The sequence below is a fragment of the Xiphophorus hellerii genome, chromosome 18 (genome assembly GCF_003331165.1).
Source record: "Xiphophorus hellerii strain 12219 chromosome 18, Xiphophorus_hellerii-4.1, whole genome shotgun sequence".
Lineage (NCBI taxonomy): Eukaryota > Metazoa > Chordata > Actinopteri > Cyprinodontiformes > Poeciliidae > Xiphophorus > Xiphophorus hellerii.
Window position 1 is genome coordinate 22,998,974 of NC_045689.1, and position 27,729 is coordinate 23,026,702.

At 37.8% G+C, this 27,729-nt stretch overlaps 1 protein-coding gene across 2 annotated transcripts in view; it reads left to right on the forward strand.

Annotated features, from left to right (window-relative positions):
* Positions 1-348: 348 nt before the first annotated feature.
* sik2b (salt-inducible kinase 2b) overlaps positions 349-27,729 on the forward strand; it is a 44,430-nt gene continuing 17,049 nt past the window's right edge. For both annotated transcript variants that reach the window (XM_032545502.1, XM_032545504.1), the window contains exons 1-5: positions 349-502; positions 6,238-6,301; positions 17,833-17,994; positions 24,201-24,325; positions 25,665-25,788. In XM_032545502.1, the coding sequence (XP_032401393.1) occupies positions 461-502; positions 6,238-6,301; positions 17,833-17,994; positions 24,201-24,325; positions 25,665-25,788 (517 nt within the window). In that variant the 5' untranslated portion in view covers positions 349-460. The remainder of the gene's footprint in view (positions 503-6,237; positions 6,302-17,832; positions 17,995-24,200; positions 24,326-25,664; positions 25,789-27,729) is intronic.

The following is a 27,729-nucleotide window of genomic DNA, read 5'->3' on the forward strand; positions in this document are numbered from 1 at the left end:
ACCATGGCTCTGTTATTGAAAGCTTGGGATGTTTACATTCGGAGCATGCACTTTGCGCGCATGTGTGTAAGATGTAAGACTGAATTGTATTCTCATATTTGATTATATCTTGAGAGTTAAAGGACGATTTTAAATGCTTTTCTTTAAAAAAAAAAAAAAAAAAAGCAAATTGCCATATGGGGAAAAATAGCAAAGTTTGAGCACTTTGCTAGTTTTTTTCTACTTGTTAGATATCAGATTGCTGGCTGCAGTAGAGCTTGTGGGGTGGTGTTTGTTTTACAGTCCATCAAATCTGATGGAGGTCTAAATGAGATCCTTTCAATTGTTTATCTAAAATCTGACTTCTTAGTTCCACTTTTGATTCTCATGTTTGATTTCTCCGCAGGTGGCCATTAAAATCATTGACAAGACCCAACTGGATGATGTCAACCTGGAGAAGATCTACAGGGAAGTTCAGATCATGAAAATGCTGGACCACCCCCACATCATCAAGCTATACCAGGTTAGTGTCTGCACCAAGACCTGAAGTCTACAAATGGATCATTTTCTTGAATTTATCATCTTTATTAGGTGTTATCGTCTCACACCGTAATGTATGCATCATGCATTTTTTAAAATTTTACTTTTAGGATATTGGTTTAAGAGTTTTTTTGTTTTCCGTATTTCTACTCCTGCTCATTAATTTCTGTAAAGCTTTGGAGAAGTTCAGAAGATAGTTCATTATAGGTGGTTGATGCATTTACAGAAAAAAAAGATGAGAGTTTTTGGTTTTGTTGCATTTGATAAATAGGCATATTTGACCTGCAGACGAGCTGTCCTGAAAAAGTTGGTTGGATATGATCACAGACTGACACCTTCGAAATTGTGGACTTCAATGCCTTTTGATGCAATAAAGATAAATACAATATAAACTATATATATGTACTGTCAATCTGTGGTGGCAACAAGTCTCTCCTGGTGTTATTTTAGCCATCTGAAGTAGAATTGTTTGGCCATCACTGATCTGTATAAGTCTTTAAGGCTGTTATCATTGCTTTATGTCTAATCCTGGTTTTTACAAGAATATTTTAGAACAGCCTAAATTGCCTCTAAATTACTTGTATTTTTTATGGATGGTATTCAAGTCAAATTGAACACAAATAGCCAGATATTGTTTGAATTATTTTTAGCCTGAGCATGTAGCCACCCTCCCCTCAGGTAAGGACTATTGTTCTGTCCTATCTTTTGTAATTACGCTCATATTTTGCCATGCGTTATCTCCAAGGGAGTGGCATGATTATCTCAAATTAAGAAGATGAAAAGCAGGACTTTGGTCCACAAGATATCTAGATGAAATGACCTGCACTGGCTCATTAGCAAATACCTAACACCCCCTGAGAGGAGATAAACGCTCTTCTTTGTCTCTGGATATCACAAGGTCTCTACTGAAGTCCTCCTTTGAATAGACTGTGAAGTTTTATATCTGAAAGCCTATTTAGAAGATGGGGAGAGATCTCAGTTGTGACCAAATAAAGTTTTTATTGTTCTATAAAGCAACATCTCCAGGTCAGTAGCAAAAGAAAGCAATAAATCCAAACTTAGGCCGAACATGTTATGATGTGGAAGAATTATTGTGGAAAAAGACATAGAAGGAAAAGTATATGGATGTCATAAGCTAACACTCCTACTTTTAAGACAAGTTTTTCCAAATCAGGCTTTTAATGAGAGAGATTAGACATTTTTGATATTTCTGTATTTGAAAATCAAAAAATCAAATCAAATTTTATTTGTATACCACATTTCAGCAATAAGGCATTTCAAAGTGCTTTACATCATATCAAACACAGAAACACAATCCAAGATAGAATCAACAATCAAAACATGACATTGAGTCAAGTTCCATCAATAAATTTGTAATTGATTACGTTTCAAATACAATCCTAAACAGGTGGGTTTTTAGTCGAGATTTAAAGGAAGTCAGTGTTTCAGCTGTTTTACAGTTTTCTGGAAGTTTGTTCCAAATTTGTGGTGCATAGATGCTGAAAGCTGCTTCTCCTCGTTTGGTTCTGGTTCTGGGGATGCAGAGCAGATCACTGCTGAAATGTATTTAATTAAGAACATCTTATTTGGACAAGACACAAGTTGAGTTTTAAAAAAGACTTTACATGTTCTGTAAACATGAACTCTATCAGATCAGAACCTAATGGCAGAAAGTCTGAAGATCTCTAATGTTACCATGGATGAATGTCCACAAATGTCTCAAGTCTGATTGTTCGTGTGATCTAAGCATAGTCAAAGTCTATCTCTGTGCAGCCCGCTTGTGTCTGCCCGTCAGAGCTCAGGGGTCACAGAGTAATATGTAACGCTTGTTACAGACTCAATATAACACGTGTTTTAGTAGACGTGGGCGGGTGGGGGGATACAGAGTGAAAAAGTCAGCTTTGAGAAGTAGAATCTACCGCTGCTTCTTGTTGATCTTCTTTTTTTGGGTAAGCAGCCCAGGGTGTTGAAGCGCATGACCAATCCGGGTCATGTTCTAATACGTAAGCAAACAGATGCTTCCCAGCAGAACCTGCCACTGCTGGATAGTTACAGAATATAGTTAATGACTGACTCTCAGGGCTGTTTGCGTCTTGCTGGGAAGTGAGCGAAGGCAAAACACTCATATCATTAGTTGGTCGAGATAATATGAATTAAATCTTCTAAAATGTCACATTTCGGCTTTATTTATTCCATCAGGGATCCACCCTTTGATTTACTGGGACTTCTGAAATGAGTATCATTTGGTAGGACGATGTAAACTATGAAGTTAAACATGGGAGCAGTGTAATTTTTGGCTGGGAGTTGTCACTAGATGTAGGCTGGAAGGAATTTCTCACATTAGGTTTAATAAGAATACTTATTGCTTTCCCAGTATTTTTGGATACAGCTTGGAACCTGAAAACAAATGGCCTAGTAAGTTATTTATATTTATTTTATTTTATTTTTTTAAGAAAAACAATAAAAACCATTTTGAATTGTGGAGTTTAGTGAATTTGTCTTTTTTATGACTGAAGTCCAATATTTTGAGTTTCCTTCCACAAGATTCTCGCAATACTCTGGTAGAATTGTGGCCCGTTCCTCCTGACAGAGTGGATATAATGGAGTAAGGTTTGTAAGCAGCCTTGCTTGCACATGTTTTTTCAGCTCTACCCACTAATTTTCATTGAGATTCAGATCAGGGCTTTGTGATAATCACCCCAAATAATTGACTTTGTTGTCCTTAAGCCACATCAACTATAGTTTTAGCAGACCATAGGACAGGCCTCCAAAATGTCTTTTAACTTGTATTTCTTCTGAAGCTGTGGTCTCTTCTTGTTCGTGGCCTTACAGGCAATGTCGGTACTGAACGTTTCACTGTGGATTGTGAAAGCATTTTCACAATACCTTTTTCTTTTTGTGTGGGGATGATGTAGGCATTTTGCGCCAGACACATTTAACCCCTGAGACCCCGTACTCCAAATAGTATCATGGCCTGGACATTCCTCGGGCATCTGAAAATTGAGAATGACCCTGACCGGTGGAGGTCCACAATGTGGGCTAGAATGGGTTTAAGGTGTTGCATTAAAATGCACAGAAATCATTTTTTGCTATCGAAACTGACCTAAAGCTGGAAAAGTTTACTCTGATTTTTATGACTGACAGAGGAAAAAATAAGGTACATCTCTATTTATTTTGTTTCAACCTTAAAACCTTTTGAGGTTCTTTTTTTGGTTTTTTTTTAGATGTAAACTGTAGTGGGTAAACATGTTAATATTGTGACAATTTAAAGGTGGAAAATAATTAATTTAAAAGCCATTAGGTAATTAGCAGTATAGTTTTTGTTTTTGCATCTTTTCATAAAAATTGAGAGAAGAGATTTTTCATAAATTAACAGTTTCAAAAGTTGCTAAGTTTCCATTACAGACCAATTGTTCTTGATTGTACACTTTTCTTGTATGTTCTGTGAAGAAGACTTATTTACTCACCATTGTCACTCCAGTGTCTGGTGTTTGTCACAAACTAGTTCCCTGCAATAACCCCCCCACATTCCCCAAAACATGTTACATAAATGGCCGGGTCCTGCTCTTTTCTTTTAGAGAATGTAAATAAAAGTTCATTATCATCTCACAACCGTGTGACAATGCTCTAGCTTTGTATTGTGTTATTTTAATGTGTATCATTATTCCATTTTTTTTTTGTGTACCAGGCCCCATCCGTCCAATCAGCTCAGCTCAATTAGTTTGTCCCCTTCCCGTCTCAAAAACCCGGGCTGACCCCAGTGCCCCGAGGAAAGCCTATCTAATGAAGACTCACAAAGGACACAAATAAACTGGGGACCCCTCTCTTTTTTTCATGTGTTAATGGCCTCTTCTTTGACCCCGTTCGGCCATTATTTTCTGTCTTTCATTCTCTTCTCACTTGTCCTCAGACTCTCCTGGGTGTTCCACGTTGCGCTTTCCCGGTCCTTGGGTTTGGCGACTAACTATGACTATAATAGATCCGGGAGTCTACATACTTTTCCCCAAAATCAAACCCAGTGTTAAACCCATTACATGGATTGCTTTAATTAAAAGTACATTTGTGTGTAAACAGATAAAGAGTACAGGCTTATAAAGCACTCGATTAACCACAGGATGTACTGCTGCTCTCGCTTGTGACAGCATAATTAGGGGAAGTCAAAAATTAATGTTAATGTGGTCCAAAAATAGTTTAACTCCCAAGTTTCCCTTTTCACATTACAGTTATTTCCTTTGCTACAGACCAAAATATTTCTAACACACAAAGCTTATTAAATGTCCTGTTTTTGTTGCTTGTCGTCTTATTGGAGGTTTTCATGGAAAATATGTTTTTTGTGGTTTTGGTTTTTTGTTTTAAATACATAAACCACTCTTATCAAATGTTTGTATCAAACATGTTTGGACTTCTGCTTTTGTTATCTGCTTTCACTGTCAAAAACAGCGGTTATGTGTTAATGTGTCTTCATGTTGAGGCAAACAAATGGGTGTTGTCTTCGACAAATAATAAACCACAAGGAACTAGTTAACTGACATTTGACCTACACATGCATTTAAATGAATTAAGAAACATAATTTTTAAATTTTTAAATAATTTAGTAGTTTTACAAATGAAATGGGTAACACAACACAAGCAAAATTATTTATGGTAAATGATGAGAGATATCTGAAATCAAATGAAAACGACGGGACTTTCATTTGGTTTGGGATTTGAAGTCATATTCAGGCTAGAAAAATGAGAGAATGAAAAAATATATATCCATCCATTTTTTTTCACCATTCATCAATTCTATCTTTACATTCATTCTATCATCCGTTCATTAATCTATTCCTCTATCCATTATTAATCTGTCCCTACATTTACCCATCTTCCAACCATTTCTCTCTTACCATCTGTCTGTCGTCTTCCTATTAGTATATTTTGTCCGTAGTTTAAATATAAACAGTCTGACATCTTTATCTTCCACTCAGAATAAAGTTCTGTCTTTTACAGTTTAGTTTTAGTAACAATCCTGGAGCTTTGACACGATTCCACCCTGGCAGTGAAAACTGTACAGTATGTTCCAGTTCAGTCGCTGTGCTGGCTCTCGCTTTGTCTGACCAGTGAAGCTTAAATAACCAATCAGTTGTTTGTTACAGGGGGGGTAAATAGGTTTACTGAACAATCCACCGTTTTTTTTAATTTCCCAAATCTGTGAATTGGTCAGCGCAACAGATGGAAAAATGATCTCAAACAAAGCGCGTGGGATTTCTAGTGTGAATGTCTGGCTCGCAGTGTCTGATTCATCCCACCATCTCCATCTGATTCTCCACTCGCCGGTTTAATTCTATTCATCTCCTGAGTGTTTCTGCTTCTAAATCGGTCCTCCTCCTACACAACCCAGCACCATGTCAGGACTGAAAGGTTTTAAGTACCATTCAGATACACTCAGCAACACCAACCGTCCACCTCCGTTCTCTTACATGATTGCCATATTTAGAGCCTGTTGCCATTCATGTATTTTGTTTGTTTGGGATTTTATTTTGTGAATGCCACTGGAGTTTAGCTACACAGTGAGCCCTTGGGTTTATTTTGCATCACTTTTGGCTCTCTTGACTCTCAAGTGTTTATTCTTGTAGGTTTTCAGATAAAATTGCTCATGAAAATGTTTTTATGTATGTTCACTCACTTTTTTTTCTTCTCTTTTTCACTCCCCATTCCTTCATCATCTCCTTCCCTCAGGTGATGGAGACGAAGAACATGCTGTACTTAGTCACAGAGTATGCCAAGAATGGCGAAATCTTCGGTGAGTCTTTGTTTTTGTTTTTTTATTTTGTTTTGTTTCTTTTTAATCTAACACTCATAAAACTGTCAATATTCTCTTTTCCGTTCACATTCTTCCGCTAAGTTTAATAGAAAACTGCTTTCCTGCGTCAGCGAGACTTCTGACAAACATGGAAGTGTCAAAGTCTCATTGAACTTACGTTGGTTTCGCAGTTTTCGAAATCCCAAAGGTCATGTGGTTGATGGAAATCAGAGAACAATGCCCTCATGCAACTGTCCTCTTTACCTGCTTGTAACTCTTCCAATGGTGCTGAAGTTGTCCTTCTATAAATGACATCACCAAATGCCTATTAAGGCCTCAGAGAGGCAATCTCAAAGAAATAAAGGTTAATTAATTACTATAAGTGCTGCACCTTCACTGTCACCTGACAAGTTTATTGTTGGGTGTCAAGATATCACTTTCTACTATCTGCCTTGCAATTCCTCCTCCAGAGTAAAATTTCACTTAACTCACATTTAAATAATGTCAAGTCTTTGTCGGGACTGAATTCACAGGAGTATTTGTCTTGTGTTTGAACAGACAAGGCTGTTGGTTTTAGCTTATCTCTGTTTGCACTATTCAAGCAATTTTGTATCAAGTAACAGGAAATAAACATGTGACAGGAGAGGCAAAGAAACTCTAAGCTTTCTGAATATACCTTCCATTAAATTTTAAATTTATAAAAAGGGAGAAAATCTGCTTATGCTCTTAAACCTTAAGGTAAGGTGTCAGTCTTTTTCATTTAGGGCCACGTTAAGATCACAAATCTCCTGACAGGACCGGTTGTGGCAGAATGTACTGATGAAACCCCTTAACTAATTGTTTAAAATATTACAGCTTTCTCTGCATTCAGTGAGGACTGCTTAAAATTAAATTATATTTAACATCTTTTCACATTGATGTAATTTGGACCTATACAAATAACTGATTTGATTTTACTGATGTTTTAATATTTAAGCACACAACTGCCATCTTAAAGTTCAATATATGGGGCTCTAAATAAAACATTGTCCATTGATCCAATTTGAAGTATTAGTTTGACCAACTTACTTTTTTCTAATGCATGATAAGTAATATATTTTCTTTATCTTGATTAGATCAATGATGTTTCTGTAACTCAATGTATTTTAATCAGTTGGATAATTAATTTACCTTGTGCAATTCACTTATTTATAATACTGTTTCGAGCACCGTGACTCGGAATGACAATGCACTTTGATGCGATGACCTTCTCAATTATTCTAGGTTATTTTGCGTCATACATAAAATGTTTAGACATTTTGTGGTGAATTTTTAGTTACATATTCTTAAATATATATATATTTTAGCTGATTTAATTTAGGTACATTAAATGGTACTAAAATATGTTATCTTTTAGAAGAGCTGTCGCCTTTTTTTCCTTTTTCTTTTTGAGTGTAATGTCCAGAGGCAGTATAAGTGGTTGTGGCGGGTTGGATTTGGCCCACAGGCCTTGAGTTTGACGTATGTACTTTAAGGCCGTAAGGGTAATAACAGGATAAACCAGATCTTGTTTTTACTTCAATAGCTTGAATGACTAAAATTTAAATATTTACGTGAATGTGTGATAGGTTTAAAAAAAAAAAAACTGTCACTGAAATGCAAATAAATTTAGAAATTTTGTCTTTAAGAAGCTTTTTAAAAAAATAAAATAAAACATCAGTGCAGTAAAATTTGTTTACCGTCTAAACAAATTTATACTGTTAAGTGTCTCAAATACCTGCAGCAGCCCTCAACAAAGCCAACTGAATAAAATGTATATCATAAATACATGTCATATAATTCAAGCATATACTGTACATGTAATTAGTTCCTATTTTAAAAAAATACTTATTACAGCCAAATTGACAATTTTTGACTTGGTCGATATCCTGAGCATCTTTTCCAATTAGCATATTACCTACTAATTTTATAAATTTCCAATATTTTACCAAAATTTTTTATAAATAAAAAGTGTATCAGCTGTAATTTTTGTAAAATTTTGAATTAACAAAGACTACCTGCTGTAACAATATTACAGACAAATCAAAAGTGTTAAAATATTTAGAGTTTTAATGGTTTAAGTTTTGGTCTGACAAGTCTGAACATAGCAAAAATAGTAAGCTAAGATAGCAACTTATCTTGTTCTCCCATAACTCTCTTGTGCACCCTATCGCTGTGACACATGCACAGCACATGCACAGTTTGTATAATATGCAATCTTCAATCCAGTCTGTTGGACGTGAGCCCATAGAAATTGCTGGAGAAATCCAAATGTTTGCTCTTACTAAATGCTATTTTTAGTTTTACATTTAAATTTGTTCAATGTTATGCATCTTCAGAGAATAAATGGAGGAGGAAGAAAAATAAAGTTTGCTTTACAAATGAGCTTGCATATTAATTTGATAGAAATAATAAATCCTAATCAGCTTTTAATCAATGGATTTTTTTTTTACATTTTCAAAAAGTAAAACTTGTGCATTCTCTTAAAGTATCTCTTATAACATCCAGTGTAAGTAAAAAAAAATCCTTGTAATTATTTATTTAGCAAGTGACCACACTGACATAACAGGAGAATAAATGCCATTTTCTACAGTTAGAAAACATATTTTGTTAATAGTAAAGGAAAGCTAAAAATAGGGGAGCCTGAATGGCTTATGGTCATATACAAACATCCAAAGTCCAAAATAAAATGGTTTTTCATTGTTTTGGGTGGCCCGCACTTTCTCCTATTCAAATTATAATTGAAAAAACATCACCATACCTTACAATGACAACAGGGAATATCGCTACTCCTAGGTAGGACAATGGAGCTCCTCAAACTTTAAAAAATATTTGTCACAAAATTCTTACTAAATAAGTTGCACAAACTTGTCCTTTGCATCCGTTTGTAAAACTTGAATGAGGTCATGCTTGACTCGGTCTGCTACTTTACCCACTAAGACCTCATTGACACATGAATATCAGCTCCCATTCCTACAGTGGAAGCTTAATGTTCAAATAGGATAATAAAAAACTGCAAATGAATTGACCAAATCTTTAAGAACTTTGCCACATTTACATAATATAATTAAAATATATATAAAATTAGACCCTTTTTTGGGTCTAATAGCTTCATTGATACCTCACCTGTGACGCAGACAGTGTCTGTAGCGTAACCTACTTCCAGGCAGAGAAGCTTGGAGGATTACTCAAGCCATATGCTGCGTCTGTCATCATGTATGCATGCGTCTCTGCCTGAGTCCAGTGCTCCACTTGTGACGTTGACTCAGCAGCAGCATCTCCTGTGACCTACAGAAAGCTCTCCAAGTCTCAACCTTCTACATTTTAGTCACATATACAGTTCTATATATTCTAATAAATACAAAATGCAGTTTTCACTTGATTTTATTTTGTAAGGGAGAACTTTGGTATTTCTGCTTCACCTCGTCTGAAATTACCTTCTAAAAAGGCTAAATCTGCCATCAAGCACCTGTGGCATCAATGTGAAGGAATTTTGCCCCCCTCTTTGTAGCTTGTTGTTTCAATCATGAAATGGTTTAAATATTGCCAAAGTATCTCAGTTGGATTACTTCCAAGTCTGGACTTTTACTAGACCACTTCAAAGTTGTCTGTTTTTTGCTATTAGTGATGTGCTTTGAATCTTCTCACTTCCCTCTCATTGTTTTGAAAGAGAGCCTGCATTATATTTCAAACTATTTCAGCAAGTCGTCCAGGTTTAAAGCACTACAGGAGCCCCAGATCATCATACTACCACCACTATGTTTAACTGAAAGTGTAATGTTATTTTTCAGAATGTCAGTCAAATTATAGAGTAGAATAATGTTGGGAGATTTTTATCAAGCCCAAAGTTGCCACACATTTCCAGGAAATATTGCTTCAATATTTACAGGAAATATTGAAGCATGTCAATATACTTCAACTCCTCCATGAAGTTTTACTGCTGCAGTAAAACTTCATGGAGGAGTGGATTTCATTTTCTAGTGAGACTTTACACCGATCCACACATCCAAACACACCTGATCTAAACCTCATAGAGAATCTATAGGGGATTGTCACAAGGAAAATGTGAAACCAGATCCAGTAAAGCTACAACTTGGACTTCTTGTAAACCTCAGCAGTGCAACAAGCTAATGAGTTCCAAGTCACGCAACACTGATGCACATTAATGCAAAAGGAGGCCTGATCAGTTATGCACTATATAGACATACATTTCAGTACTCGTATCATAATCTAACAATAAAGAAATGTAATTTATTTCAGAGGGACAATGCACATTAATAAACTTTTCTGTAAATGTGCCAGAATTAGCAAAAAGGCTCTTTTTCATCTGTCATCCCCGACCAATTAGTAATTTGTTTTTCTAAAAACAAAGGTTATAAAAACAAGATAAAAATGACTTTAAATACAAAGAATTTTGTCAATAAATACAATGAGTACAAAAAGTAAATACTTATTTATGTACTTATTAATCTTATAAAAGAAAAAGTCCAACATTCCATCAAAATGTACAATGACATAACTTCATTTTCCCATAATAATCTACTTTTTGAGATGCATCTTTACTGCTTCATAGAAATAGTTTATTTATCCACCTAACCCAGTTTTGTTCTACCCACAAAGAGCCCCATGTTCCTCCAAATACTGGGATCTGTTACTTATTTTTTTTATAAATCCACAGATTCTAATCATTTTATCCCTACACATTATGAAACTATTGTGTCCTGATTCCTCAGACCCCTCTGCTTTGATTGCACAATGAGATGAAGTTATGTAAGGTATTCATATGTCGACATCAACTGCAGCAACAGCAGCTTTGACAAATAAAATTGGAGTTGGGGTATTACAGCATTCAATGTCACAAAAGTGAACTATCGCTTTTGACTCAGAAATATACTTTTCTGCCAGTGGTTCGAGTTGTTGAGTCAGGAGGGCTGAGGAAAACGGATTAGCTGCCAGGGCAGATCTCGGCTTGCTGCTCTCACCGTCTCTCCCTGGAAAGATTCTCCTGTTTTCCTGACATGAAGGATCTTCGAGGTTTGCTTCTGACCAAAGGTAGCAAAGACTAAAGAGTATGACCTGTAGTATGGTTATGAAGTAAATCAGGTAGAGTTGATGGTAGAGGTGGGGGGCACATGTGTTTGAAATTGAAAGACAAACATTTTGGTTTAGTGCCAGGAGTCAGAGAACGGATGGGTTTGCTCCTGCCAAACGGTGCTTGAGCAATGTGACGCACACGTTTAGAGACACCGATGCCAGTTTGCTGATGTGCCTTTTGTGTCTGTCAGTTAGGCTTGTCTCTCCGCCGTCTGCCGTAGCACTGCAAGACGGATCAAACCCGGAAACTGGGTCAGCCGCAAATACGTTGAGCGGCAAGTGGCAGCGGCGGGAGGGGAGACGAAGGAAAACAGAGGCGCAAGCAGGGGGGGACATCCTTTTGAATTTGAGAGGCGGTGGGGAAATGTAGGGCATGCATATTTAAGAAACCACTGCTGGAGAGAGGGGAGCGTAGTAGCTGGCAGTGAGTGAAATCACTCGAGCAGATCTCTTATCTCACCAGTCGAGAGACTGTTTCCTTTGAGGGGGCACTCGGGCTATTTATGATGTGCATTTTAGTTTAGATGCAGACGATTATTTCTGTCCATACATCGTTTTTACTATTCTTTAGACAATTTGATCCTGGTCTTACAAGCATCAGGGTGTGGCAGCTTCAACTCAGATGACCTCAGCAGCATAACTGATGATTAATCATTTGGACAATTGTTTGGTATCACAGAACATGTCACCAAGGCTTTAGGGTTCTTTGTTTTAAAGAAGTGAGTCAAACCTTTGGAGAAACGAGATGCATTTGGGATGAGAAACTGATTTGGCTTTGTTTAAATTACAGAATTAGACCAAGAATTTGGAAGCTTCTAAGGTGGATCAACTTTATATGGAGACATAAACTGCTTATTAGTTTGCTCACTTAGCTTTACGTGCCATGTAAGCAGGGATCTACGGAGTAACCAATGTTTTCATTTTTCTACTTCCTGACTGCTTCAGAGCAATTATTACTGTATAACTCTTAAATGAAACTAATTTCTACCTTCATGCAGACATGCTGAGAGGCGATTTTCTCTTTGAAATGTACGACATGCTTTTAGATGAATGAAGGGCACAATTTTTACATCAGCTTTAAATAATCCACTGCTGTATGTCAAAAATATGCTGAGGTTAATGTGTCAAATTAACCTCACGTTTGTTAATTGTTTTTTTGTTTTTTTCATTTCAAAAATGAACTGTGGTAAATTAGTAACTGGTGACACATGAGAACAGTGCAGGGTTTCACATAGAACCTAAAAACCCTTGAGTTTTAGGTTAACAGTGTTTGCCAGATGTTGAGTTGGAGAAAAACGATTAAATATTATGGCTCATTATCTTTCCTGCATATTCTTCTTAAGATGTGCATTATTATGAGTCATACTTGTTTGTTTTCTGCTTATTATGTTAAAAACCACATGCTTATATGTGTTTCAGTGGAATTTATGTGACCAAAATGAAGTTGTGCATAAACGTGTGATGTGAAGAAAAATGATGCGCAGTATTATTTTTTTTTCTTTGACAAAAAAGTGTGGGTCTCATTTGGAATCACCATCCTTTACGTTCAATAATCCCTTTAATAAATTGCAGTTGCCTTCAGGAGTCACTTAATTTGCAAGTGGGATCCATCTTTGTGTAATTTAATCTTAGTGTGCATACAGCTGTTGTGTGAAGGCCTCAAAGGTTTTTTAGACAGAGATGACTAAACAGGATAATGAAGACTTTGTTTGGAAATGGAAAAAGTATGCCCCACCTGCAAACCTATGAAGAAATGGTCGTCCACCAGACCTAAGAGGCCAGGCAAGGAGCGCATTAATCAGAGAAGCAGAGATGGGTATAAGGTAAATGTTGAAGAGCTATAGAGACCAACAACTCTATTGACAGGACGACTATTAGTTTTCTACGCCTTGAATCTGGCCTTCATGGAGAACAGATGCATTGTGGAAAAAAAGCTGCTGAAAGTCATTTACTTCAGGTGTTGTTCACATGAGAATCAAATCCTGCTTTCAAGCATTTGCACAAAATTCTCTGTGACAAAAACCCAATATTCCAATATCACCATGAATACAACAGCCCTATTGTGAAATATGGGAGGTTCTTTGCTTCAACATGGACCGGGAAGATGGTCAGAGGTGGTTGTCGAAAGACTTCAATCAGGGAAGCTGAATGCCTCACTTTTCAGATTTTTATGTAAAAAGAAACTATAAAATTGGTATAATTTTTATTCAACTTCAAGCAAAATCCTTAAGAAAAACCCTCCAGAAATGTGTGGTTTAAATGTGGTTAAATGATGCAAAAATTGAGAAATGCAACTTGCATGGCACTGCAGAGTTGATCCTTTTGATGGGTTTTCAATGAATGAAAATATCAATGGTGAGCTCATTCTGGCTGCGGTCCATTTCAACCTCTTGGCCTGTCCATAATAAATCAGCACTGACGTCTATCAACATTCATATAGATGTGACTTTAATGAGGCTGCTGATTTTAGTGGCTAGGAGCATCAGTTACTGTTGTGGAAACAGAGTGTGTGTGTTAACAAGCTATCCACTCTCTCTGCCTGCCCCACAAAGTTATCAGAAGTGTTGCCAGAGCTCAGTCCAATAAGCCAGTTTGTACCCACGATGCCTGTCCCGTCCAAACCTGAGCAGCTGTTAAGAGACGTATCTTCTCGCCTCGCTATGCGCAGAAGTGGAACACGCCGGCCGTCGAGCTGTTCCCTGATGCCCCTATGATTCATGCCTGTTCTGTTCCCTTTCCCAGAATGCAGCTCTGCATGCCTCACTGTGCCTAGGCTCTCACCAACATCAGTATCACTCATCGATCAACCAGAGTGACATCTTGCGTTCTGCGTTGGGTGTTGATCACCCAAGCTGTAATAGGTTGCCATCCAAGTGCAACAGCGGCAACACAAAGCCGCTTCTCGTTCTTGCAGAGCTCAGACATGACATTAAAGCTGCAGTGTTAAAAATCTGCAGTCAATGAAAAGGGATTTAACAGATGTCAGGGGTTTTTTAACAACTGAAACAGAATTTCTTAGGTTATTTAAAATGATCAGCGATCACTGTTTGAGACCGTTTTGTTCTAAAGAAAAAGACTTGTTGACCATAATTCTCATCCAGTTATTTTTGTGTTCTGACTTTTTCTTTGGGGCAAAAATCCTGTTTAGAAGCTTTGTTTTTCCATATCAAGGTTTAGAAATTAGATTTAGGCTCCACTTTTGCCTACAAAATATCGGACATTTTCTTTATTGATGAAGTAACCTATAATATCTCTATGTAAACTATATAACTTAGATACATTTCATGGCAGTAAATGATGGTAATCATTGCAATTCTATAAAATAAATACAACTGAAGCATTTTTTATTATTTATTTATTTATTTTATTTATTATTTTAAAAAGTACGTATGTATTTTCTTAAGTCACTCTGTGTGACTTAAGAGTGGCGAGGTTAAAGATTTGATTAATCTGGGATATGAATATGTCTTAACAGTAAGGGCTTTCGTCTATGCCACTCTTCAAAATGGGAAAAGCAAGAGAACAGTCCATCCAAGTAAGATGTATTTTTATTGCTCTTTAGAATTCAAGTATATATAACCACTTGGTCAAATTTACCCATATCTGCAGTCAGATCAATAATTCATATGGAGAATAAAGAAGAATATAAAAAACTAAGCTTTCAGGAAGAAAATTGTTGCGATTTTGTTAATTTAATTTATAACTCTTTTCCCATCTTGACCTGGTAAGTAAGCTATGAATTGTCCTATACGTATCGAAAACCTTTTTTGATGGCTGGTAGAGACGGAGCAGTAACTGGGAGTGGCTCAATGATCCAGAATATGACACAATTTTCAGTGTAAATTGAGATTGTGCAAACTGTTTGTTAGTATCATAAACAGATGGAACTAACTCAGCAATCGCTTACTTGTGTCGTCATGGTCGTCATCTTGGATAGATAGATTTTTTTTTTTCATAGATTGTCTGCTCTGATTCTCATTTTATCCTCGGTTATAGTTATTATTGCCATAAACAAATCTGTTTAGGGACAAGATATGATATGACCACTATGGCATCTGGGAGTTTTTAAAGCAATTAGAGGAACACCTGAATTACATTACCTTGAAGCCGTGAGATGTATGTTCACTTGAATCACAATTTATTCAGAGTGCGTTCAAGACCGTCTTCTATATAATTATTGAAGCCCTGTTTGATCATTAAATTGTTACACCTTCAGAGTCGTGTGGCTGATCCAGGAACATTCTCGGACATTCTCGACACATTCCTCTCCACCGTGTGTTTTTTGATTAGCATTGTTGTTTGAAAGCTGCTATGGTCACTGGAGATCCCGTCTATGAAATTCACCAGCTATGATCTAATCAGCTGTTTTCAGTCTGTCAGATGGCAGCTATTTATCAACCTTTCCGTTTCAATCCAGGGCCAAATTACAACAAACATCTCATGACAGAATCTAGTTAAGTCCAAATTCTGTTCAGATTAATGCAATTTCTTAAAAATGCGTTCAGATTGTACAGATGGTCACCTGTAATGCTAATCATAGTACAGTACCATTAAAATTAATTAATCAGTAAATGGAAAAAAGATGTCTTATCTCAGGAAGCCCAGCTGATTGCATCGGGTCATTTACTTTCTAGGAATCACTCATTTCTTTCTTTTAAAAAGGCTTGTTGAAGTTTTATGAATAGATGTACCAAAGTCTACTTGGAGTAACAGTCACTCACCGTACGTCTTTGGTTTTATTCAACTTGACTTTGGAATAAGAGCAGAAAATGTGGTAAACAAAAGATAATACTTTTATATTGTCCCATTTTAAGAAGATTTTAACTTGTCTACAACTTTTGGAAGACCAGGTAGCCTTACAAAAAGTAATTTTAAAAAAAAGTAACCATCAGCATCCAACTTGTATTATTCTTAGACTGTGGTTGTGGGCCCCACAAAATAAATCTCAATGCCCTCTAAGGGTTACACTTTAAAGACCCCTGACATAAACAATCAGGATGTTAGATTTTGGTAAATAACAGATCAAGTTTAATGTGAAATTATTTGTTACACGAGTAGGAATAATCTGGCAGTCCCTTCATGATGTAAAGTATGGTACTAGTTTTGGACTCAAAACTACTATCTCCATCAAGGTACCTGCAGCACATTTATGTTTTTATTTTACATTAACTGTTGAATTTAGTTTAACCCATTAGTTTAAATGAGTTATCCTTTTTAGAGTGAATTGGAGTCAAGAATCGGGCCTTTAAAGAAGCCCAAATTGGTATTGGTAAAAGTTTGATAAGTGGATCTTTAATGTATAATGTTGGAGCTAAGTCATTTTAGTGTTTAGAGTTTGTTGTAACAACTCTTGTCCTAACTCTTTGCTGAACCTTCAACTGAGGAAATGCAGAACACAGGAGGTGTTTAGTGTCTGAGGCAGCAGGACAAGTGTTGCTTTAACTTTAATATTTTTAATTTAGATCTAGAGGAGAAACTATCTGGTATGCTGCTGTGACACTTAAACCACAAGCATTAAGGGCATTTTTAGTATAGTGTTTATGCTTCTGTTTTTTGGGGTTTTTTTTTCTGAAATTAGATTTCCTCTTTTTTAACGGACTTTGTTATGGTTGTGTGTTGGATTGTCGGGGTTGCTCAGTAGTCTGGGTCCATTCCAGCTGGACAGAAAGCCAGTGCAGAGTGTCCTGTCTTGTTTGCTGTTAAGTGTGAATGGAAAAGCTTGCAAGCCATCTAGACAGAGAAGTGTGAAGATGAACCATGCCGACAACAACAAACACCACACTTGTCAAAGTTCACAGAGTTGTTGAAATCAGTGCATCCCATTAAACAGTCTGTTAGCTCTCATTTGTTAAAAAAAAAAAACAACAACAAAAAATAAAAACAAGTGGTGAGAGATCGAGGTCAGGGATATGGACTCTTGGAAAAAGAAAATGGTAAAAATTTACTTCTCTGACCCCACAGGAACGGAATTGACTGTGTGTGGTTTTCTAATCAGCTGCAAACTGGATTTCTGCTGCTCTGTGTTCAGTAGATAAATAAATCAAATTACTTTATTACTCCCAGGACAAAAATATTTGTTCATACTTAGATTAGCTGTGTGCATGTGTAAACTTAGCAGACTCTGCCTACTCAAACATGCACCCAACACACAATTAGAGCAGGAGTTTTAAACAATAAAAACAAATCACACAGCCTAGTATTACCTTCACAGTAAACTATCCTCGTAAGAACTTTAATGATAAAGCAGAATAAAAAAAAAATACTGTGAGGTGTTCTTTTTGGCTTTGAAGTTGTACTTTATTCTGTATTTGAAAGGCCTAGTGGAGACTAATGTTATGCAACTGGTGCAAAGTACCGTCTGCATGGGGTTCTAACATGACACGTCACATTTTTTCCAATGTCTGTTCCTCTGGCTGCAGACTACTTGGCAAAGCACGGCCGTCTCAGCGAGCTGGAGGCAAGGAGAAAGTTCTGGCAGATCCTGTCTGCAGTCGAGTACTGTCACAACCGAAACATCGTCCACAGAGACCTGAAGGCAGAGAACCTGCTGCTGGACGGCCACATGAACATCAAGATTGCAGGTACTTTAAAATCACAGTATGAAAGAGTGTAATATAGATATATGCTCACGTGTGGGTGTGTGTGTATGCAGGGGTGTATCTGTTTATGTAAATATTTATAAATGTCTCCTGTAATATGGGTGCTGGCTGGAAGAATTCAAAAGCTTGTTCTGATTAATTGATTGATTTTTATTCAACAGACTCATGGTCCACAGACAGAAAAAAGGAACAAATACAGTACAGACCAAAAGTTTGGACACACCTTTTAATTCAATGAGTTTCCTTTATTTTCATGACTATTGACATTTTAGATTCACACTGAAGGCATCAAAACTATGAATAACATGTGGAAATATGCACTAAACAAAAAAGTGTAAAACAACTGAAAATACCCCTTATATTCTAGTTTCTTCAAAGTAGCAACCTTTTGCTGTGATTACTGCTTTGCACACACTCTGCATTTTCTTGATGAGCTTCAAGAGGTAGTCACCTGAAATGGTTTTCACTTCATAGGTGTGCCCTGTCAGGTTAATAAGTGGGATTTATTGCCTTTTAAATAGTCATGAAAATAAAGAAAACCCATTTTAATTAGAAGGTGTGTCCAAACATTTGGTCTGTACTGTATATGATACACAACAACAACACATAACATGCTGGAGTAGATTAAGGTGTGTGTTAATAAACAAGCAGCATTTAAAGCTACACTTGCATCTCGAATAATTGGGATATTATTAAAAAATAAATTGATTTATTTCACTTCAGTTTCTAAAACAAAAAAAAAAAGCGAAACGTGTAGGTTCAAATCACTACGAGTAATGCATTCGGAACCTTTATTTCTGGCCATGTTGATAAACATAGCCTATAACTGAGACAAAAAGACAGTTTCTTAGAGAATTAGAATAATAAGTCACAATATTGTTATTTACTAAACAGAAATGTACAGTATATCCATTCATTACTAGGCTGTGCATAATTTTCCACCATACATTTTCCTTCCGTTAAACTTTGCATTAATATGGCTTGGAAAAGAGCTCTGAGCTGCCATCTTCACCAACAATGCACTGTCAAGACAAGCTGTTGTCCCCTAATTAGGACTGCACAATATATTTCAAACGTATCCCCATCGCAGCATTGCTATATGCAATATGCATTTCATCCATCCATCCATCCATCCATCTTCTTCCGCTTATCCGAGGTCGGGTCGCGGGGGTAGCAGCTTCAGAAGGGAGGCCCAGACTTCCCTCTCCCCAGCCACTTCTTCTAGCTCCTCCGGGGGAATCCCGAGGCGTTCCCAGGCCAGCCGAGAGACATAGTCCCTCCAGCGTGTCCTGGGTCTTCCCCGGGGCCTCCTCCCGGTGGGACGTGCCCGGAACACCTCACCAGGGAGGCGTCTAGGAGGCATCCTGACCAGATGCCCGAGCCACCTCAACTGGCTCCTCTCGATGTGAAGGAGCAGCGGCTCTACTCTGAGTCCCTCCCGGATGACTGAGCTTCTCACCCTATCTCTAAGGGAGAGCCCAGCCACCCTACGGAGAAAACCCATTTCGGCCGCTTGTATCCGCGATCTCGTTCTTTCGGTCATGACCCAAAGCTCATGACCATAGATGAGGGTGGGAACGTAGATCGACCGGTAAATCGAGAGCTTCGCTTTTTGGCTCAGCTCTCTCTTCACCACGACGGACCGGTACAGCGCCCGCTTGACAGCAGACGCTGCGCCAATCCGCCTGTCGATCTCCCGCTCCCTTCTTCCCCCATTCGTGAACAAGATCCCGAGATACTTAAACTCCTCCACTTGGGGCAGGACACCCCCCCTGACCCGGAGAAGGCACTCTACCCTTTTCCGGCTCAAGACCATGGCCTCGGATATATGCATTTCATATAGAACTGTAATCACTGTTAGCTAACCTTTCCCATGCATTCATCGTTTTTATGCATATAAAATGGTAAGAGTTGTTGCTTAAAGTAGTGTAAAATTGGTTTAGATGCCAGAAAGCCTGATTTCAATAAAACATTGTTTAGATTAAAAAAAATGCATTTTATAACGGTGGTAGCTAGCTAGACCACTCATTATCTGGGAGCTATGTTTTCCATTAACCCAAAACAGAAAGACATTAACACTGTTCAGCTGTTTGATTTTTTTTTTTTAAATCACAAGTCATAATTGTTTTCACAACATTGCCTAACATTATGACATGTTTTTCCACCTCTGATTGTATTATAACATAAACATAAAATGACACTTATGTATTAAAAATTCACATTTCTGAGAAACTGATCCACTTTTCAAACATATGATTGACTAGTTGACCACTTTGGAGAAAGAGTAAAGCATGTAGCTAAGAAATTATAATCCCCATAAAAGTGGGTAAAAATATAGATGTCCGAGAACATCAGACTCTGTGTGTAACTTCATGTAACTCAGGGAAAATGACTTTTGTTCTTGAATGATTTCAGCCAAGTTGTGTCTTTTCCTGAAGGAAAACAACTGGGACCAATAACAGAGTGAAAAACAAATTTGCTTTGCTAGTCACCCTATGTACATGTCAGACCTCAGTGCCTTTTAGTTCTTCTAACTGGAATAGCAAGCTTTACTGATGAGCATTTCAGCTACGTAATTTGATTCAGTCTTTCTTTTTTTTTTTTTCAACGATTTTTTAAAATGTTTTCTTGAGGATGAAAAACTGAATATGTAATTTACCACAGCAATAATTTTCACAAACATGCCTAGTTCACAGCTTGTCTTTCCTGCACAGTAGATTAAATTTGAAGCAGCAAAACAATGAACAGAACATTACCTGACTCATGATGAGATGAAGCATGTCTGGAGCAACAGAAGATTGTACATTCGGTGCTTTTTCTTAACCCTGAAACCTGCGATCATAAGTTAGGTTGGTGGTTCGTACAGTCGACATGTTGGATTCGTGCTGTGTATAACTGGGGTTGCTGCACACTTTTATCCTCTGAGTTACTTCCTTTCAGTTCTGGCTTTCATTATTTGAACCCAGTACAATTTTGAATAAGTCTTGTCTTGAGCTCTAAGCCAGTGCTTCTGGGTTTCATGCTCTGCAGCCCTGTCAAGCCTCCGGACTTTCTAAAGGCCACCTCTGGTCCATCTGTATGAAGCTTAACTGGTGGTCAGTCAGAGGAAAGGTCATAGTCATGGCAGCTGCAGAGGAGAGCGCAACAGTAGCAGCAGGGAGTGCCCTTGATGTTTTCACTTCAAACATCCCCTTTTGGGTCAAGTTGACAGATTGAAGGCGATGGAAAAAAGAAGTGGAGAAATGATTAATAAGTAAAGAGTGGCAGGATTAGAAGAAATAGCCGTTTAATAAATCATTATCATTAGACGGTGTTTTTTAACTATCTAATTTGCAACTATCTAATATTCATCCCTTAGGAATAACAAAATGGTAGTGTTCTTCAGCTTGTAATTCCTTAGGTTCACATGATGAATAAAAAATAACACCACATTAACACTCTGCCACACGCTGGCCTTTATAGCTGTATTAAATCTCATTTAATTCTTATAATTTGAAACTATCCATACATGAATGTTGTTGACAGAGCCCTAAACCCTCGAGGTATTTTTCATGGCCAGTTAGGAGATGTGGACACCTCAAACATTCACCAGTGCACGTCAGCAAAACTAATTCGTCTGTGTTTTCGTATTTTATTACTGCAGTGGTGGGGAAAAAGAAATTAATCATGTTAAAGCTACTCTGTCATTTTTAATTGAGATTAGTAAAGTAAAACTTTTACCTAATAGTCAGTTATAGTTTTCAGTTTTTATTAATCAAATTTAACAACTTTTATTTGCTGATTATTTTTTCTTAAATATAGGAAAGAAATGGCTCAATAGCATCTCTTCATGCTTAGCAATATCTTTTTTTATAACATGGGTAAAATTTATTTGGCTTTTGGGTTGTTTAGATTTTGAAGTATTTACATTTTTTTTGTGTGTCAGAAAAGTTCCACTTGTTTTGATTTTGTAATATTTTCTTCATCCTTTAGTCTTTTTGAGAGAAAAAGAGTCACTATTGGAAAAAAACTGGTATTGAAAAATAGCTTTATTGGAGCTTCTTGGTCTGTGATTTGCCTAAAATAAGTGAAAAAGCACCATACATCCAAAGACAACCTGTCAGCTGTCCTGTGTTTAAAAGGCTGCTCCAAAAGTATAAAGTGCTAAAAGGAATGTTAATTATCTGTACACAAAACTTGCCGTTAGTCAGGGAGCCCAGTCTAGACCCGTACATAGGGTTTAATCTTTTACACAAACATGGTTACCAAAGATGAGGAAGAATTCTTTAAATTCATCTAGCAAACAGAAAAAATTCTGTTTTATTTTTTCCAAAGTGCTGTTTCTTGCTTTTCAACTGTTTTGTGCAAAGGTTTTCATGTGGTGCTGGATGCACACCGATTATAAAACCCCGCTGCTACAGTAGATGGTTTTATGTCCATGTCAGAAACAGGCCTGAAGCTGATTTAAACCTGCTAATGTGCATCTAGGGAGAAGCATTGCGGTTTGAAACAGGGAATGTGTAGGATGAGTCGGGAGAGGAAGTGGCTAAAGTTATAGGTATTTCAACAATGTGAAGAGGAAAAAGGACAACCTGTTGTTAATGTAGTTACTATGGTCCACTGCCATCCAAACTCTATTACCATTGTAATTAAATCTGCAACTTCAGTAATCTGGCCTGTAACAGCAGCATGACTTAAGGTGAACTATATTTCCAGTGCAACCTGTCTGATATTATGCTAATGCTGCTGTGTTCAACACCAAGACATCCCTCCTCTCCTCCACCCACCCCAACTACCACCCACCCTTCCCGTAGAGCTGAGACTGCTGTTGGTAGCCTGCAGCGAGTGTTTGACGTCAACTCGTCTGCTCAGTATTCAGCTCCATGAAATGGGTCACAGCTTCTGACGATAAACCAGCTGCAGCTCTCCGCTCTGCCTTCATCTCCCAGCTCACCTCTGCAGCAGCATCTGACTGTCAGCATATCTGTAGTAAACTCAACATGTCGCACTGCTTTCCCCTTCATGTCACACCTGGTGCCACCTGCATTGCAATCGCTAAATGCTCTGATTTGACTCTCATCTGCAGCAGTTTGATAATCTCTCAAATCGGATTCTAACATGTATTTGTTCTTGAACCTTCTGCATCTTTTCCAGGAAAGAAAAGGTTTGCAATCCGGATTTATTGCTATCATCCCCTTTGAAACTTAAAAAAAAAATCTATTTTTTTGTTTGTTTGAACTCGGAAGAGGAAGAGATTATGAAAGACACAGTAAATGGCTTTGGGGACGAGTTTTATATCTATAGACCCCCACATAAGATTAAACATGCTGTCTCAGACTCTATAACATTGCATATTGAGCATGAACCCACACCACCTCTAACCCCATTATGTAAGGCAGATTTGTTCTTTTTTTAATCTGTTATTTATTTGTTTTTCAGTGCATTTTTCTGTTTATGTAACTGGTGAAGATTATGGAAAAAACAGAGGGGGTGGAAACTAAAGTGCACATGTCTGGTCCCCTGACAGCTTCCATTGATAATGGATTGCTAAGCAAGGGGGTTTTGTCTCTTTTTTTCTGCTGGGTGTCATAAATCATAAAATACGACTAGCTGTGTCTGTTAAAAGGGATTAATTATATTATTAATGAGAACAGGTCTATAGAATATCTAATTTGCATAAATAAGAGAAAAATACAAAAGAGGAAAATCTGACAAAAAGATGACAAATGCTTTGCTTGAATGATTTCCCATTCCAATGTCGGTGCAGAGGGATTTGTATTGTTTGACTGGATTTTATTAAAAGGCAGACATGACTTTAATAGTATGTTTGTAATAGTTCCCAACGCCTCTCTCCTCTTAAGATGAAAATCAAAGTTGGATTCATTCTGCACACAACCAATAGAAGCCCACATGAGTGACCTAATGTCAGTCTCAAGGGGAGGTTGCCTCATACAAAGGCCCATTTCCTCAATGTGCAAAAATGTGGATTGCAAACTGCATTACGCAAAACCTCCTCACAGATACTTGATGTTTAAGCAACTTTGTTCTGCATGTTGGTTTTTTTGCAATAGATGTTCAGGGTGCTTCATCTTCTTACAATTTTTTGCAGGCAAAGTTTTTTTGCACTTTATTTGTTGCCGTATCGACTAAATGCGGGTGTTTTGAAATGATCTCTAATCTTCTTAACGTTGCTCTTTGACCCCTTTTAGATTTTGGATTTGCGAACTTCTTCCAGCCCGGGGAACCTCTGGCCACATGGTGCGGCAGCCCGCCTTATGCTGCCCCAGAAGTCTTTGAAGGACAACAGTATGAGGGACCACAGCTGGACATCTGGGTAAGATGACAGATTACATAGCAGAAGATGGTGGTGTCACTTTGCTCTCTAATTCTTTAATTTATTATGGGGACATCAAAAATCTCAGCTGACTTGGAGAATTGATATATTTAATGTTTTTTTTGTTTTGTTTTTTATTTTACCGTGTCGGTTATATTAAAGATGTGTTCAAATAATTTAGATAAATTCATCCTACGAAAATAAAACCCAGTCTTCAGTGTTAAATTTAGTCATCTTGTGAAAAAAAATCCCATCTTTCAAAATGATCATTAACAAAATTCTTTGTGGCACAATTATTGAAAGGTCAAAAAGTCTTGCATAAACAGATCTGAGCTAAATGATTTTACTTTAGTTAATTGTCTGTAGGGTCAAGGGCCATAAGGTTAAGTAATGATTTTCTGCTTAACATCATTTTTAAAATGACGTGATAAAGAGGCCCACGTTTTTAAAATGGAAAACATCCATTTTCAAGTAAGCCAGATGTTCAGTGATCAATTAGTTACTTGCCCAAGTTTTACCTTACCTACCCTCTGAGTAATAAGTAAAATTTTAAATAACTAGAATTGTGACATTCAAGGTTGAACGAGGACTCGTATTCATCTCGTCACCTTGCATGGTGAGAAGGTTGTTCCATCTGTCTACATGGCAACCAGTTATTTAGGAAGCAGAAATAGTCATTTTCTGACCTACCATCACAAATGTAAACATCCAGACTTTGCTGCTCTCTACTGTTGCTTTTGCTTTAGTCGGATGGGACTTGAGTTCTTCAGCAACACACATTCTAGATTGGTTTTGGTGAAAAACGGAAGATGAATATTGGGGAAAAGTATCTCAAAACCCTCTGTAAAGTGAAGTGGTGGCTCTGTAATGCTGTGGGCCTGTTGATCTTTTAAAAAATCCTTCAAAATTTTATTAGAGGCCACTGTAAACATTACAAGCTTTTTTTTAAATGTAAAAACCTGATGGCCTGCACAAGGAAACTGAAAATATGTCTTCATTAGTTGTTTTACAGGGATAATGATCCTAAGCAAGTGAACAAATCAAAACGGCAATGATTCACTGAACACAGTCACTTCCCACAATTATGTCACTCCCCATAACTAATTCCTACGTTCTTTTCATGTTGGGCAAAGTATTACCAGCAACGGTGTTGGTCTGTAACTGGTTTTCTTAAAAACATTTGTTAATAAAGGATTTATCAACCCTCTTTAATAAATGTGTTCAGATTAAAAGTTGTTTTCTGAGGTGTAAACAATGCTAAGAGGATTTCAATACCTCATATCTCTATTTGATCCTCCTGATTGTTCCTAAGCTCACCTTGCTCCGTCTTGTTTTGCAGAGCATGGGGGTGGTGCTGTATGTGCTGGTTTGTGGTGCATTGCCATTTGATGGGCCCACTCTGCCTGTGCTGCGACAGAGAGTCCTCGAAGGAAGGTTTCGAATCCCCTACTTCATGACTGAAGGTGAGAAGCAACAGCTGACATATTCTTTGAGGCAGGAGAATATGTCCGTAGTAGAGTTTGGAAATGCAGCATGAAGTCAAGGAAATTTCCATCCATCAGCTACAGTAGTCAGGAGGATGTTTTGTTATATTAATTTGAAGGGAATTCAGTATGGGGCAGTCGGGGAGTGTTGAGGGTTATGTGTGCGTGCCGGCTTTGCAGTGAGTCAGGCTGTCTCAGAACAGCCCTGCTGTTAACGGCTGTGCTAGCTCGCTGGCTGCAGATTAAGTCCAGAGCCGGAGCTGTTTATGTAACGTGGGGAAGAGCCAGTGAAGCCCTCCAGCAACTCACAGGAGACTTCGCGTGTTGGTTTGAGTCACCCTCCCGTCCCGTGAGTCGTCTTCCTGTCCGTCCGAGTTCCCTTGTATCTGATCTGAGAGGCTGGCGTCGCCAATAGGGACTTTTCTTTCTGTTCTGCTTCTTTCAAGACATGGAGGGAATGTAGGAGTGAAAATCTCACCTCATGGGCCAAATTGAAACTCAAACCCGCCTTCTTACCCTCAGTCCAACCCCCCCGTTCCCCTAACAGAGGGGAACAGCGTGTGCTGATTACTTCATCGAGAAACAGTCCATCTTGTTTTGCTGTCTCTGACTAACGCCATGGTGTGCGGTACAGCTCGGTGCTGTAAACTCTCACCAGAACACATCAGAGCTCTGCAAATATAGAGGACTCATCAACCACATGTCTCCTTACTGAACAGGACCTTTGAGTACTTAGCATTAATATGTTAGTTAAAGATCATTAATGTGTTTTAAATACAACCAATATCAGTACTACTAGCAGGATTCCTACACAGTCTGGAATTTAATTGCAATCCTTTCCAGGTGTGGATAAGTATGGAAAAATAAAATAAGAGTATGGAGAAACATTTGTATTTCCAGACTTGAGCTCCTTTCTCATTGTGTAAATGTTGTGTTCTTTCTTCTCTCTTTCTTCCTTCCTGGTATACATCATTTTGTCCTTGAGTTCTTTCCTACTCTCTTTCCCTTTTTTATTCCATCCTCTCTTCAGTCTTTCCTTTTTCCCCCCTTGTATTTCATTCATAATTTCCTTTCCATTCTTAAGTCCTATCTTCTTATTTTACTTCTTCCTTGTTCCTTCATTCCTTTCTTCCTCTATACATATGTGTTTGCCCTAATTTTACAAAGAGCTTCAATAGTTTAAGCTATAAAATGAATGTGAAGAACTGAGAATCCTGGAAACATCTGAAGCTTCTACCTGAACAACATGTTGGTTTTGCCTCCCCCTCGTCTCCCCTCACTGCAGCTCTGTCCCACTCGGGCATTCAAGTGTTAAATTGGATGGCTTTGTGGTTAGGTCATGATGGTGCGATGTTCCATCTTAGAATGGTGCGTCAGTCAATCAGCCATGCAGCCCCGTGGATTTTCAGTGGCAACAAGTTTACAGTTTTACCTGCCCTTGGGTGAAGCAAAAGCTCTGGTACTAACTGTCACCTCAAACATGGCTGCAGCAAAGTCAGGTGCTTTCTGGGTCAAACAAATATAACACTGTGAATTTGTTTTAAAGCAGGTCGCAATTGATGATCTTCTGAAAGGCGGGAGTTTAATGTAAAACTGGAGTGAAGGTCACACTGTTTATGTGTCAAGTGGGAGGATAAATTTAACTTGGCTGACCTACCGAGGTGGAAAACATGTGTTGAATGGAGACTTTAGTAGATCAGCAGGTTGAATGAGGAGAATCTGCAACAGAGAGTTAATGTGGGCCAGCAGCTCCTTAGGCTTTCTAATGTGTTCTTAAGGGAAGATGGGATTTATGGCCTGATCCTTACTTAAAAAAAAGATCCAAAAAAAGGCTGTATGGGTTAAATATTTTGAAATTGCAAACAAAAATAGTCTTGAAAAGTCTGAATTTACGGAATACTGTCAGTTTGGAAATTGGCC